Source organism: Elephantulus edwardii, unplaced genomic scaffold (assembly GCF_000299155.1).
Source record: "Elephantulus edwardii isolate Elephantulus edwardi_28Jun2011 unplaced genomic scaffold, EleEdw1.0 scaffold00185, whole genome shotgun sequence".
Lineage (NCBI taxonomy): Eukaryota > Metazoa > Chordata > Mammalia > Macroscelidea > Macroscelididae > Elephantulus > Elephantulus edwardii.
Genome location: NW_006399935.1, coordinates 253,437 through 267,550, shown reverse-complemented (window position 1 = coordinate 267,550; position 14,114 = coordinate 253,437). Strand labels below are relative to the sequence as shown.

Below are 14,114 nucleotides of genomic sequence, written 5' to 3'. Positions count from 1 at the left end.
CTCTGCTTTTAGCCAAGTTCCATCTGACATTAACTATAATATCCCTAGTGCCACGGCCTCTTCTAAATCCAGTCTGCACTATATGGTTTAAAATCAGGAAAGTTGTGTGTCATGGTTGTATTCTTTCTCCGTACCTGTTCAGTCAGTTTACTGAGCAAATCATTCAAGAAGCTGGACTTTATGAAGAAGAACATGGTTCAGGATTGAGGAAGACTTATCAACAACCTGTGTTATGCAGATGACATGACAGTGCTTGCTGAAAGTGAGGACTTGAAGCATTTGCTGCACAAGATCAAAGAATACAGACTTCAATATGAATTACATCTCAACATCAAGAAAACGGAAATCCTCACTACTGGACCCATAGACAACATCGTGATAGCCGGAGAAAAGCTTGAACTGCCAGCAAATTGCTCTAACTTGGATCCACAGTCAACATGCTCAGTACCAACAGTCAGGAGATCACAACGTATTAACGTTGGGAAAGTACACGATCAGGGGCTTCTGCAGATTACTGAAGAGCAACAATGTCAGTTTGAAGACTAAGGTACACTTGATTCAGGCCATGGACTTTGCAGTCACTTGCTAAGCTGTTGACAGTTGGGCAGTGAATAAGGATGACAGAAACAGAAGTGATGCCTTTGAACTGCGCTGCCGGAGAAGAGCACGGGGTATGCCATGGATTGCCAAGAGAACAAGCAGATATATTGTGTGTGTGTGTGTGTGTGTGTGTGTGTGTGTGTGTGTGTGTGTGTGTGTTTTTAAAAAATTTTTATTATTTTTTGTGTGTGTACCGTCAAATCAGATCCGACTGGTACAGGAGGAGACTGCCCCTCCTTCTCCAGCAGAGCATCTGGTGGATTTGAACCACGTACCTCTGGCATTGAAGTGTAACTTCTTGCCACTAGGTCACCAGAGCTCCCTAAGAGCAAGCAGATATGTTTTAGAGAAAGTGCCGCCAGAGTGATCGTTGGAGGCAAGGACGGGGAAGCTTTGTCTTCCATACTATGGACGTGTTACTAGGAGGGATTGTTCCTTGAAGAGGAACATCGTGCTTGGAAAGGTTGAGGGAGGCAAAAGAGAGGACGACCCTCAGCCAGGTGGATTGACAAATGCTTGCAGCTGTGGGTTCCAGTGTGTCAGATGATGGGACAGGACAGAGTCCAGGTCTGTTGTTCAGAGGGTAGCTGTGGGTCATTCTTGACTCATCCGCAACAACTACCTAGTCTGCTGTGTAGTGTCTGGGGTCTTAAAAGCTTTGGCTAGCCATCCAAAATGCTACCATCGCTCCGTATCTTCTGGGAGCAGCAGAGGAAGGAGGGTGAGGCCCTGAGCCCTGAACTTGATGGCACCCGGCTACCAGTACTGAGCAGTTAGGGGAGAAGTTTTATAGGAGAATCCTGATCAAAGAGAGCAGAATGTGCAACAGAGTTTCAGAATCTGCGTCTTCCTGGTCCCGGGATGTGCATCACACCACCCCTGAGCCCTTCCTGGCCGGGGCTCCAAAAGCAGAGGGGTGGAGGGAGCTACCGCTCTGGTGCTGTGGTCCATCACCACTGAGGCTCTGCCCAGGCAGCCGCCACGGTCCAGCCGCTCTCAGCGGGCTCCGGGCCCTTTAGTAGACTGTGAGGCCCCACAAGGCCGCACAGTGACCGTATGCCAGGGATGGGCATGGCCGCAGAGCTGCTAGTGCGTAGCCGTCCAGGGCCTGTGGATTTTTATTCTGTCAATCCTCAGCCAGGGCGTGGTCCCCAGTGAGCACCCACGAGTGTCCTTCATGAATTTCTGTCATTTAGACCAGCCTACCAGTAAGGGCACTCCTTTGGAGGGTTCTGCCTGATGGAAGATGGCCTTATCTTGAATTGCGTGGGGAGGCACAGAAGTGGTTGGGGGCCCTTTTAGGTATCTGTGACAGATATCCCAGGGCGGTAACTGAGGAAGAGACTGTGCATCAGTTCAGGAGGCCGGAAGCCAGGATTCGGGACGCAGCCCTAGCGGGAGACTTTGTTTTTGTCTGTCTCAGCTTTATTCCTTGCTGTTTTTTGCAAGATCTCTCTGTCCTTGCTCTAATCTGCTGTTTTTGTCTCAGATACAGTGGTGCAGGACACACCCTGTGTTGGTCCCTCATTCTCTGCCGTGGAACTAACTCAGTCCTGTGGGAGGAGATTACCATCCTTCTCCCTTGGCGCAGCTGGTGGATTTGAACTGCCAGAGAAGTTGCTTTTGGGTTAGCAGTGCAACTCCGTAGGGACTAGACCCCAGAGCTCTGTTCTGTGCTGACAAAGCCCTTTTCCAAATGGGACTGCGTCCACGAGTCCAGGAGTTAAGCTTCCAGCACATTCTGGGGAATGGAATTCAGGAGTGACAGAGGGAACACAGCAGCTGGAGGCTAGGCTGGGGAGCATGGATCCGGTGGTGGTCCAGGTGATCTCACCCCTGAGTTACACTGCTGAGAAATAGGATGGCGTGAGGTCACCCCTCTATGCATGGCTGGCAGCCATGTTCTCTGGGAAGGGGGCCATCAGCTGCTGAGACCCCCCCCCCAGAACAAGCTGTCACCATCTGGTAAGTCCTGGTCCGTTGTGTCCTGACCACCTAGTGGGAGGTCTGGTGAGGAAGGAGCAACCATCAACACCTGACTTATAACAGAAATCGACAATATGTTTTTCCCTAGAAAACCATCGAGTCCGAAACCGTGAGGACCAGTGAAGTGATCCGTAAGAAGCTGGGGGAGTTGACAGGCTCTGTGAAGGAGGTGAGGGTGGGTTGCTGGTTGCTACCAGGTGCCTGCGTTCCTCCAGGGCGGGGTTGGGAGTGCAGGCAGAGCAGGTGCCCGGGGCGAGCGAGCTCAGCTGTGGCCTACAGCAGACGCAGGTGGGTGGGTGGCAGGGAGGGAGCTGCCAGCTCTGGTGGCGCCAATGCTGTGAGCAAGGATTCTGCAGTTAGAATGTCTCACAGAGGGGGTGATGGAGAAGGACCAGGCTTCTTACTCAGCACCGGACCCCTACCTTCAGTTAGAGACCTGGGCCCATCCCAGAAGGGAGAGCCTGTAACATGAGCAGTGCTTTTTTTCCTGTTTAAAGAGAGAAGGGCAGCATCCCTGAATGGCAGCTTCTCACAGGAAATGGTGGGCTTGCCTCTACCGTGAGGGGGTTCCCACTCTTGAAGACAGAAGCGCGAAACAGGTCTTTGCATTGCTCTGCACTGTGTCCGCCCTATTTTGGGCTAGCTTCTTGGCCCCATCTGATTCCTGTGGGATCCTGGGCACTTCGGAAGGCAGTGGGGGCTCGGAATGACCACCCATCTGGCGGAGACAATTGTTGGCCTAGTGTCAGCCTTTAACCAAAGTCTTAACAGAAGCCGCTCCCCAGGGGCCAGCTGAGAACTCCAGAAACTGCAGAGTCCCTGCGTGCTGCAAACTCTTAATGCTCCCTGCTGCTGCCAGCGGAGTGGTTCAGGTCTGCTCAGAGGAGCCTCAGGAGAAAGGCCTGAGGGTTGGCTCCTGTAAACTGAGGCGCTGAACGCCCTGGGAGGTGCACTCCCGCCCCTGCACGTAGCAGCCATGAGCGGTTTCTTGAGTGCATGAGGCTGAGTCTCAGGTTGGCGACTTGCTGGAGCTGAGACTGCCTTGGTCCTGTCCCCCAACATGCCCAGTGGGTACTAACCTCCTCACCACATCTCTGTCTCAGTAGAGTCTTGATGAAGTCAGTAAAAGTGACTTTGGGAGGAAATTCAAGGAGGGTGTAGAAGGAGCAGCCAAGACGGCCAAGCAGTCGGCCGAGTCCGTGTCCAAGGGCGGTGAGAAGCTGGGCAGGACCGCAGCCTTCCGAGCCCTCTCCCAGGTGAGCTCTGCCCAGCCAGCTGCTGCGGGGTCAAGGGTCGGGCCAGGCCAGGCAGGTGCTTCGGGTGGTCAGAGCTGCCCACCTCCAGGTGGCTTCCAGGTACTCTCAGCTTAGGCATCCAAGACTGGAGGTCAGAGTTCACGTCTGCACACACAGCCGCCTTCTTACACATACCCTAGGGTCGAGTAGTGCACAGTGGGTCTGGTGGGGAGGCCCACCTCACTCCCCCATGGACTCTACGGGTTAGCATGTCAAGAGCCTGCACCCCAGTGTCAGCTGGCCATGCTCTTCTGTTTGTAAAGTGGAGCTCACAGAAGTCTGGTGTGAATGTCCATAGAGGCTGGGTATGTACTGAGTCCTTGGGGGTCATAGGAGATCAAGTCCAGGAGAGGGATAACAAAAGGACACGTGGTGCCCCAAACTCCGTGCTTCCTCTGCCAAGAGAAGGGTGGGCCAGGAGAGTGCTGTGGGCCGGGGGGCAGCAGCCTGGTGGGCCGAGAGCAGGCAGGGCAGCGGCGCCAGGGGCCCAGCAGGTGGCCAGCAGGGCACTCACATGGCCCTGTGGGCCACACGGGTTCGGGTCATTTAGGAAGCAGAGTGCACAGGAAGTGGGAACAGGAAGCCTGAATGGGGAGCAGGCCTGGAGCACCTCGAGGTCCCAGGAGGGAGGGCCCACAGGCTGGGTCAGCTTGGAAGGGCAGAGTGGGCATAGATGCTCCACGACTGACTGTGGGGCTTCTGGTGCGAGTGACCACGTGGTTTCGTGGGAGAATGGGTCCTGGAACTTAAAGCCTTCTAGGGCGTCTGGGGCTGTGCCTGCCATTGGAGAAGGGGTGGGGGGTTAGGTGGAAGTCGGGAGCAGTGGTGAGGTCCCCCTCAGCACCCACCTGTCTCCTTCCCTGGGACTCGTGGGTGTCCTTGCCCAGGTGAGGTTGGAAGGTGTCCACAGACAGGGCCCACTATGCCCTGAAAAAGGGGCGCGTGCGTGCCTGACTGGTACATGGGGTGGAGTCAGGCCCAAGGTCGGGCTGAGGCTGCTCTGGGGTTCCGTCCTCACCTGGAGCACGCCACACAGACTGGAGGCATTCCGGGTGGATGAGGTGTTGGCATCCTCTGGGCCTGAGTGTCCCCCATACCCCATGCGTCTACACAGGGCGTGGAGTCTGTGCGGAAGGAGATCGACGAGAGCGTCCTGGGGCAGACCGGGCCCTACCGGAGGCCCGAGCGGCTCCGGAAGAGGACAGAGTTTGCAGGAGAGAAAATCAAGGAAGACAAAGTGTTTGAGCCCAATGAGTACGTCTCAGGGAGCGGCGGGGTGGCTGCCGTGCTCGCCCCTCCAGCCCGGGAGTGTGTGCTCGCCTGCTCCTCAGCGTCCTGGCTCCCGGGGTGCTGGGCGAGGGAGTGGGATGGGGAAGGAGAGAGGCAGGAGGCCAGTCCTGGTGGTCGGTCCCACTGCTGCCCCATATCCCCCGGCCTCTGCTCAGCCGTCTGTCCCTCGTCCCCAGGGAGGCCCTGGGAGTGGTGCTCCACAAGGACTCCAAGTGGTACCAGCAGTGGAAGGACTTCAGGGACAACAACGTCGTCTTCAATCGTGAGTGCTGAGGCTCTGGGCCTTCTGGGTACCCAGCAGTGTGCCGGCAGGGAGGTGGCTGTGATGAGTCACCAGGGCCAACAGTGGACACAGCACATCTCTGCTAGGCTTGAGATCAAGGAGGCCTGGGCCCCCTCTGCCCGGGGTTCCGCTCCCGAGCCTCTGCCCTGCACGACTGAGGAGGAGCCCACACTGCGAGGGTACTGTCAGGGCGTGGAGCCAATGAGGCGGCAGCAGGGGCAGCCAGGCCTCCCCACCTCCCCGAGTGCTTCAAGGGGACCCTGATGTTGAAGCCTGTTGGACCCTGGGGGAGGGTCTGTGCTCTTGGCTGTAGGTGGAGGGGGGGTCCCTTAAGGGTCTCTGGGCTGTGTTCCTTTGTAGTGGAAGTGCCAGCTAGCAGGTGGCTCCACCTAGTTGACACGCCCCGATGGATCCTGCTGAGGGCCCTCCGTGTCCTCTGAAGGAGGCAGGCCTGGCACCAGGTTCAGAGAGGGCCCGCACGTCGCCAGTGTGGTGGGGCTGGGCCACGCTGGGGCCCTGGGACTTGTAGCCTGCGGGTGTGTTTTCAGAGGTGCCCTGAGCCCGCACACCCCCCCCCCCCCTTTCAGGCTTCTTCGAGATGAAGATGAAATACGATGAGAGCGACAACGCCTTCATCCGCGCGTCCCGGGCTCTCACTGACAAGGTCACAGACGTGCTGGGTGAGTGAGCCACCCTGGCCCGGCCTGGCTGGTCGCACAGGGGTCCTGCCCACCACCCATCACCTGCTCTGCTTCCCCAGGTGGCCTGTTCTCCAAGACGGAGATGTCAGAGGTGCTCACAGAGATCCTGAGGGTGGACCCCACCTTCGACAAGGACCGCTTCCTGCGGCAGTGTGAGGACGACATCATCCCCAATGTCCTGGAGGTGGGTGCTGTCTCTCCCTGCCTGTACCTCTCAAGGCTGGCATTGGAGACACACATCCTTCAGACACCACAGCTGGAGGCCAGGGTTCCCAGGGTGACGTGGCTGTGGGCCGTGGCCAGGTGGTCACACCACTCCAAGGACCCAGCCTTCCACTGGCTTGGTGTCACTGGTTTAGAGCCAGGTCTGGCCTTGACCATGACTTTTCACATCCCACGTCCATAGGAAGTGCCTGCTCCACGGAAACAGGCCTCTCTCCCTCCCTGGGCGCTGCCTCTCTAGTGCCCAGTGAGGCTCAGCTGGACCTGTGGCCGCCGTGCCCAGTGAGGCTCAGCTGGACCTGTGGCCGCCGTGGTTCACACCTCAACCTGAAGCTGGTCCCTTCAGGTTGCTGTGAGCAGGGACGAGGGTTGTCTCCTGGGGGCCTCCGTGGGGAGCTGCGAACCTGGCTTCTGGTCTCCCCTCTGCTCTTCCAGGTTACCTCTCCTCACAGTCATGGCCCTGCCCCTCCGCATTTCTGCCTGTCCTGCCGGATGTGGCAGGAGATTGGCTGTCACGAGATTGGGAGGCCCTTGTTGGCTGCCCCTGCCCCCTGTGTAGATTCTGGCCCCGTCCTCAGCCTCGTAAGGGTCCGTCCTTCCTCCTGTTCCCTAAGAAGCACACTGCCCCCTGTGAGGCTGTGACGGGCTGCAATGGGAACGAGCCCCCGTACCACGGCCGCAACAGGGCGAACTCTTCTGGGCGTTGAGTGGGGCCCACACCATGGCTCCCGCCAACCCACTATTCACCCCACCCCCACCTCCTGTCACACCACAGGAGCCCCCAGTGCCCGCGGACAGCCCCTTGCCCTCAGCTGGCACCGTCCCTGGTGGTGCGGGGGTTTTACAGGCTATTCACAGCGTCATCCCTGGAGGAGGTGGGAGCCGGCAGAACCCAGCACTGTCTCCTTCCTCCCAGCCTGTGGGCACCCCTAGGTTTCCCCCAAGCTGCCTCCACGCCAGCAGCAGAAGCCAGAGCCACACGCATATGCAGGGCCTCGGGCAGAGCGGGCAGCACCCACGGGGGACCAGGTCTCCAGATGAAAGTCCTGGAGGGAGAACGCCAGGGCCGCTGCTGGCAGTGCCCCATTACCTGCTGACCGTCCCATCTCCCCACAGGCCATGATTGCTGGAGAGCTGGACATTCTCAAAGACTGGTGCTACGAAGCCGTGAGTGCTCTGCCCCCTCGGTCTGCGTCTGCTCAGGGCGAGGTTCCTGGAGGAAGAGGAGGGGAGGCCCTGCCTTAGCACCCGAAGCTCGTGCAGAGCCTGCGTTCATCGCACCCGGGGACTGGGTGCCATGAACCTGCCAGAACGCCCAGGGCTGGGGCTCTGGTGTCCACTCTGGACACTGAGCGCCATCCCTGACTTGCGGCCCGAATTGTCTAAAGGGCCAGGATCTTCCCGCGTCCACCTGAGCCACCCTGTCCAGAGCGGCCAGCCATCAGGGCATCAGGAAGGAGGGCGGGCATGTCCTGTGGGAGAGGGGGGTGCAGTGAGGGAGAGGTGGGGGTGGCAGGAGTGCTTTGAGGGTAGGTGGGGGTGCTGTGGGGGAGAGGCAGGGGTATTGTGGGGGAGAGGCAGGGGTATTGTGAGGGAGAAGGCGGGTTCTGTGGGGGAGAGGCGGGAGGGGTGCCATGAGGGAGAAGGCGGAGTGCCACGAGGGAGAGGCAGAGGCTGCAGAGCGCCCTTTGGCAGAGCCTCTGTCTCCTCCCTCCGTCATCTACTAATCGTAACCGAGAGCACGTTGTTGAGGGTACTTGAGCTGTTGCTAAGATGAGCGTTGTTTAGCTGAGCCCCGTTGTGCTTGTCTGTCTTGTGTCCAGAGCCTGGACATGACAGAGCAGCTCCCGTGGTTGTGGTGGCCCATGGGGTGCAGGCTGGGTGGAAGGAGAGCTGGTGATAAGGGTGAGTTACTCGCTCCCCGTGCTGTGATCAAGCAGGCGAGGTGGGTGGTCGGGGAGCAGCCCACCCCTCCGTGGACTGTTCTCATCCTGATGCCTGTCCCCAAGTCCAGAGGGCCGAGTGCAGGCAGCAGTGCCTGGACACTGTTCACACAAGATCCCGGAGTCGAGGCCCAGGGGCGGGGACCACTGAGGAGCCGCACATCCTGCTGGCGGCCACCTCCGTGGAGCACAGGGTCGCACAGCCTGTCACTGCTGGGCCGTGACAAGACAGCCAGCCATTCCCGGAGCACGGGTGACCTGTTTCCCCACAGGCTAGGCCACCACCTCTCAGCTGCCTCGCTCCCTGCCCTGCTGGCCTCTGCCTTGAGCAATCCAGTCTTTTTAGGCTAATTCCATTCCGCACTCGCTCATAAACAACCCTGAAAAAAGCTGAGATGTCAGGGCTTGGTTTGAAACACTCCCCTGCATTGTGACTAATCCCGCCAGCGTCTCTGTGTTTTTGACTCCGGGACTGTTAAGATGGGGCTGATTCTCTGGCAAACACAGCCCCGCTGGCACCCTGGGAACAGCCGCGGTGGTGCGCTCGCACCTCGCTGTTCTGGAGCGTCGTTTTGGAGGAAGCCGGCATCCAGGCTTCACACCACTTCTCTCCCTCCCTCAGCAGAGCGCCGATTTCCATAAAAAGTATATGCTGTTGGAATGTCTCCCGCCACCGTTGTCTGCCAGACTCGGAGGCGCCTCCAGCAGAAGCACATGTGGACACACGTGTCCCAGAGCCTGTGTCTTGCGGCCAGGATGGCCCCAGCCGGCACTAGGGGATTATGGTTGTGTGTTAGGGCTCCTACACAAGTGTTAGAGCATCCTCCCCCCAAGGGGAGGCAGGAGACGCCCTGACGTAGAGAGGTGAGCAGGGCCGGCTGAGGCTGCTCAGGTGTGCGTCGGAAGAAGGGCCTGGTGGTCTGCTTCTGGAAAACCAGCTATTGGAGCCCTGTGGTGTGAGGTCTGTTCTGACATAGACAGGGTTGCCCTGAGTGCACCAGCTTTGTGGCTCCTGGTGCTTTAGAGAAAACCAACAGGCTGGACAGGGGGCAGCCAGTCAGGAAAAGGGGTGGCTTCAGGACAGCTCCAGTCCTAGAAGAGGCGCCAGAGCCTAGGTTCAGGGTGAGGTGAGTACTGCTCACGCGCCGGCAGGCCCGAGAGTGTTTAGATTGTCTTCTGGGAGAACAGCCCACTTTTCTGATTAATGTCGCCGTGACTCCATAGTCTCTGCTCTGGGCTTTCTTCCTAATAGCGGGTCGCAGGGGACCCGGGCCAGGCCAGCACATCCCGGCACCAGCCCCTGCCTGGCCCGGCCTCTTGGCGCCGGCCCTTGCTTGGCGAGAGCACACCAAGCCGCAGGAGCCAGCCGTTTCTGGAAGGTGCACACAGCCCGCAGGGCCCGGAGCCCAGCACTCAGCTGGGGGATCTCGCCTGCCAGGGGGCTGTCCCAGGCAGGACGTGGCTGCCAGCGCCCGGGGTCACTGCGGCCCCAACTGCACAGGGGTTACCCCTGGGATGCAGCACTAAGCTTGGGGTCCTCGGTGCCTGTGCCCACTGGCCTGTTCTCTGGTTGCAGACCTACAGCCAGCTGGCCTACCCGATCCAGCAGGCCAAGGCGCTGGGCCTCCAGTTCCACTCCCGAATCCTGGACATTGACAATATCGACGTAAGCATCTCTCCTGGGGCCGGAGGCAGTGGCCGGGTCTGGGAGACATCATTTTGAGGGCCTGGGTCATGTCTGTCCTGGGTGCTTCCAGTATGCCTGGAGCTCTCTTGCAGGGAGCTGGTCCTAGAGCTTGACATGAGTGACTCTGAGCCAGAGCCCCTCCAGTGCAGTTTCTAAGCCCTGACTTTGGGGTAATTTTAGGCAGTGGGGTGTCCAGATCTCCAGTGCCCCGCACCTCTTTGCTGCGATGTCCTTGCACCTGCCTGGGAGGGGCAGGCTTTGTTAGGACGTAGGTCCCATGGTCTGAGGGTCTGCACAGGACCTTGGCGAGTCTGGACTTGTCTGGGTGAAGGGCAGTGAGTGGCTTGCCCACAGAAGGGGCGGATGGGAGCCATGTGCAGGTGGAGCAGGGCCTCTTTGGGCCCTGCCTGTGGCCCAGAAGCAGGGCTCTAGGTGCTGGCACACCTGCCCCTCGATAGACAAGTTCTCCAGAGCAGGGGCTCCATCTCAGGGCTGGATGCCCTCTGAGGCTGCCCACCTGTTGGATTCTTTTCCTCCTGAAGCTGGCCATGGGCAAGATGATGGAGCAAGGACCGGTATTGATCATCACCTTCCAGGCCCAGCTAGTAATGGTGGTCAAGAACCCCAGAGGTGAAGTGGTCGAAGGTGACCCGGTGAGTGGGGTTTAAAGCTGGGCAAGACACAGCCCCCACTGCCCAGGAGCATCCTCTGGGAGGGACAAAGTTGACCTGGTGAGTAGGTTGTACAGCCAGGGCAGGACACAGCTCCCAATGCCCACGAATGGCCCCTTGGAGGGATGCAGGTGACCCAGTAAGTGAGGTCTACAGCCAGGGAAGGACATAGCCCCCAGTGCCCAATAGCAGTCTCTGGAGGGACCCCAGGCAGTGTCAGGATTAGAAGCTCTGGCCTGCTCTTTACCAGTAAAGGTCCTGAGCAGCCCTGGGAGGATGCTGGTGATGTCCAACGCCCTCTGAGTCCTCTGTACCCCTTGCAGGACAAGGTTCTGCGCATGCTGTATGTATGGGCTCTCTGCCGAGACCAGGATGAGCTCAACCCCTACGCTGCCTGGCGCCTCCTGGACATCTCAGCCTCCAGCACAGAGCAGATTCTCTGAGTGTGGCCCTGCCGAGGTCTCCAGGCACAGCAGACAGGGGAATGGACTGGGCCCACTGCGGCCAGGATGGACATTGGGGCCAGGCATAATCAGCATTGGGGAAGGGTTGGGTGCTGCAGAGCACTAGTGGCTGGAACCCACCCCCTGGCACCAGCCCTTGCTTCTACCCCACAGTGGGGCCATTGGCAAGTTGGCTGGGAGGGGTGCATACGTCCAGGCGGTGCCAAGAGGCCCCAGGATCCAGGGAGCCCCTCAGAGGCAGGGTTGTGGAGCCCAGATCCTGCCACTCGGGGTGGCCCACTGGCTACCGTGGCCAGGACATTTTAGCTGTGTATTTTTTATTTTAACTGTGCCCTTACTTCCTGTACATGAGTCTGAGATTTTTGGAAATAATAAAATACCAAAGTGCAGAAGAGCAACTTGGATGGCCCAAGCCAGTGTCTTTGGGGTGGGTGGGGCTGGGGCAGTAAGGGACTACAGCCCCAGTAAGGGTGGGAGCCTTAGAGAAGGGGACACTAAGGACAGGAAGAAACAGGAGCCAGTACAACTCCTGGCAACCCCAGAGGTACTGCAAAGCTGTGACCTTTCAGGTGCAAATTGCCAGACCTTTCTTCCTAGGGGCCTGTGGGCAAACTCCACCCTTTATGTTAGAAACCGGTGGCCGGCAGGGGCTCTCCCAAGAGACTAAGAGCAATCCCACTTCTAGGACCTGGCTGGGCTTCCTGCAGGGTCAGAGTGCCTGTAGGGTTGGGACCAGGCACCTGAGCTCCTGGGTTCCCCAGGGGGGTCTCCTCAGGTGGCTGGCGACCAGGCACCCGCGCTCAGCTCCCTCCGTAGCCTCCGCCCCCCCGTGGCCCCGCCCGCCGCGGCGGCCCCGCCCCTGTCGCCATGGGAACAGCCACGGCGCCCCGCTTGCGAGCAGCTCGCCTGCCTCGGTCGCCAGCGATCCAGGGGCGGGTGGGGTGGGCTGAGCCAGAACCTGGGCCGCCACCGCCGCCAGCACCGCTGGGGAGAGGCCTGAGCGGAGCCGGCGTGGGTCCTCGGAGAGCGGCTGCCAGCCAGTCTGTCCCCGTCCAGGTCCAGCCCAGGGTGAGGGGCGCGCGGGGGCCGGGGTGGTGGGGGGAGGGATCCCTGGGAAGCAAGACAAAGAGGCCAGGGCGAGGACGGGCGGACTCGCCTCCACGGGCCAGGGCCATGGCCGTGCATCGCACCTGTTGTGCACGGGCCCGCCGGCTGGGCGCCCCAGCTCGCTCAGCTCCCCCACCGGCGCGCGCCCGGATTCGGGTTCCCGCGTGGCAGTAGCAACATGCCCGCCACTGACATGGGCGTGGCCCGAGGATAGCGGCGCGGGGACCCCGCAAGGTGAGGGTGGGGCACTGGGACCGGAGGGGCCGAGGGCGCTGCCTCATCCCCGCCCGGGCGGCCTCCTTCCCTCCCCAGGGCGCGCGGCGATGTGAGCCATGAGCGCGACGTGGACACTGTCCCCGGAACCGCTGCCGCCGTCGACGGGGCCCCCGGTGGGCGCGGGCCTGGACGCGGAGCAGCGCACGGTGTTCGCCTTCGTGCTCTGTCTGCTCGTGGTTCTGGTGCTGCTGATGGTCCGCTGCGTGCGCATCTTGCTCGACCCCTACAGCCGCATGCCTGCCTCGTCCTGGACCGACCACAAGGAGGCGCTCGAGCGCGGGCAGTTCGACTACGCGCTGGTCTGAGGGGGCGGGGCCCCGGGCCAGCCCTCCGGGCAGTCAGGGTTGGGGTCTGGCGAACAGGGCGCTGCCAGGCCTAGACTGCATCCCCTGCCCCGTCCCAGCCAAGGGGGGGAAAGGTTAGGAGAGGTCCAGCTTCCCACCTCGCGCCCCTTCCACGTTCCCACCCGGCCGGGCCTAGCCCTGCTCACGCCCTTATCTGCCCTGCTCTGTCCTTTCGCCACCTCCCACCGGCCAGCATGGCCCCGTGGGTCGAGCCCTGGCTGGAATGGCCCCAAGCCTGTAGATGGCTCTGCGATGTCCTGCCACCAGGCATGAGTGTCCAGGTCAGTAACCAGGGTGGTGGGGGACCCTTTCGTCCCCCCTGCCCTGCTCTCACTTCCCCTCTAAGTGCCCAACCCCTCTTTGGGCTCCGGCCTGCCGGGCACGCATCCCCAAGTCCAAGGAGTGCACACGCCTGTCAGTGCCTGCTCGAGCCTGCCCTGGAGATGGAGCCTCCTGCCAGCCTCAGGCCCTGAGAGCGACCCCTGCTGCTGTGTCCAGAACATGTCCTGGCCTTCCAAGCGCTGGCTGCTGGCTGACTCCTGCCCCAACCCAGCCCCCATGCAGGTCAGCGCCCCCTCCCTCGTCACCAGCCCCACCCCTCGCTGTCCCTGCCGCCTCTGGCTCCTCCCGCCATCTCCTCCGGCCCTTATCACTCCTCCCTGCCTCCGAGCTGGTGATAATAAAAGCTGTTATTACTGAGCGCTTACTACCGGCCAAGCAGTGTGCTGCCTTCGTGCCTCCCACGCAGAGTGCGTGCAGGACCTGGTGTCCGAGTAGGTCGCCAGGCACAGGGGCCAGGCAGCTCCGGTGACCTGCCCGGAGGTAGCTAACCCCACTCTAACTCCAGTCTTTTCACAGGCTCACTGAGTCATAGTCTGCTGGCCTGCACCTCCTAACAGGGGCCATGAAGTGGCTCAGGCTTGCTTGCGTGCGGTCCACACGGTTCTCCAAACCCTTACATCCACACCTTTTTCCTCAATTCTGGTGGCTGAGCTAAAAAACCCAACAATGCTCAGGTGATATATTCTCTAGGGAGTTGCCCTGCTAAGCCATAGGGCCCCCTCTGGCTGTTGGGATCTGCCGACTCCTCAGGAGAATGATGGACAGTGTCCTGTGCAATTTACCACCAGGGGAAACCATTGGAGGCTCAGGTCAATCTGTTGACTCTGACAATGAGTAGGGGCTGAAAGTGTGACCATGTCCAACCCCACCCTACACACACACACACACACACACACAGCTCAA

The 14,114-nt window shown here is 60.2% G+C and overlaps 2 protein-coding genes across 2 annotated transcripts in view; both read left to right on the top strand.

Moving 5' to 3' along the window:
* Nucleotides 1–11,135, top strand: part of TIMM44 (translocase of inner mitochondrial membrane 44 homolog (yeast)) — a 21,902-nt gene extending 10,767 nt beyond the window's left edge. Inside the window, exons 4-13 of the mRNA XM_006896331.1 lie at nucleotides 2,675–2,755; nucleotides 3,693–3,842; nucleotides 4,996–5,135; nucleotides 5,348–5,433; nucleotides 6,042–6,134; nucleotides 6,215–6,339; nucleotides 7,494–7,544; nucleotides 9,897–9,986; nucleotides 10,550–10,660; nucleotides 11,002–11,135. Coding sequence (XP_006896393.1) covers nucleotides 2,675–2,755; nucleotides 3,693–3,842; nucleotides 4,996–5,135; nucleotides 5,348–5,433; nucleotides 6,042–6,134; nucleotides 6,215–6,339; nucleotides 7,494–7,544; nucleotides 9,897–9,986; nucleotides 10,550–10,660; nucleotides 11,002–11,121 — 1,047 coding nt within the window. The 3' untranslated portion in view covers nucleotides 11,122–11,135. The remainder of the gene's footprint in view (nucleotides 1–2,674; nucleotides 2,756–3,692; nucleotides 3,843–4,995; nucleotides 5,136–5,347; nucleotides 5,434–6,041; nucleotides 6,135–6,214; nucleotides 6,340–7,493; nucleotides 7,545–9,896; nucleotides 9,987–10,549; nucleotides 10,661–11,001) is intronic.
* Nucleotides 11,136–12,581: 1,446 nt separating this feature from the next.
* CTXN1 (cortexin 1) lies at nucleotides 12,582–12,830 on the top strand. Its single transcript, XM_006896330.1, has one exon. It carries the CDS (start codon nucleotides 12,582–12,584, stop codon nucleotides 12,828–12,830), a length of 249 nt encoding a protein of 82 aa, XP_006896392.1.
* Nucleotides 12,831–14,114: the final 1,284 nt, after the last annotated feature.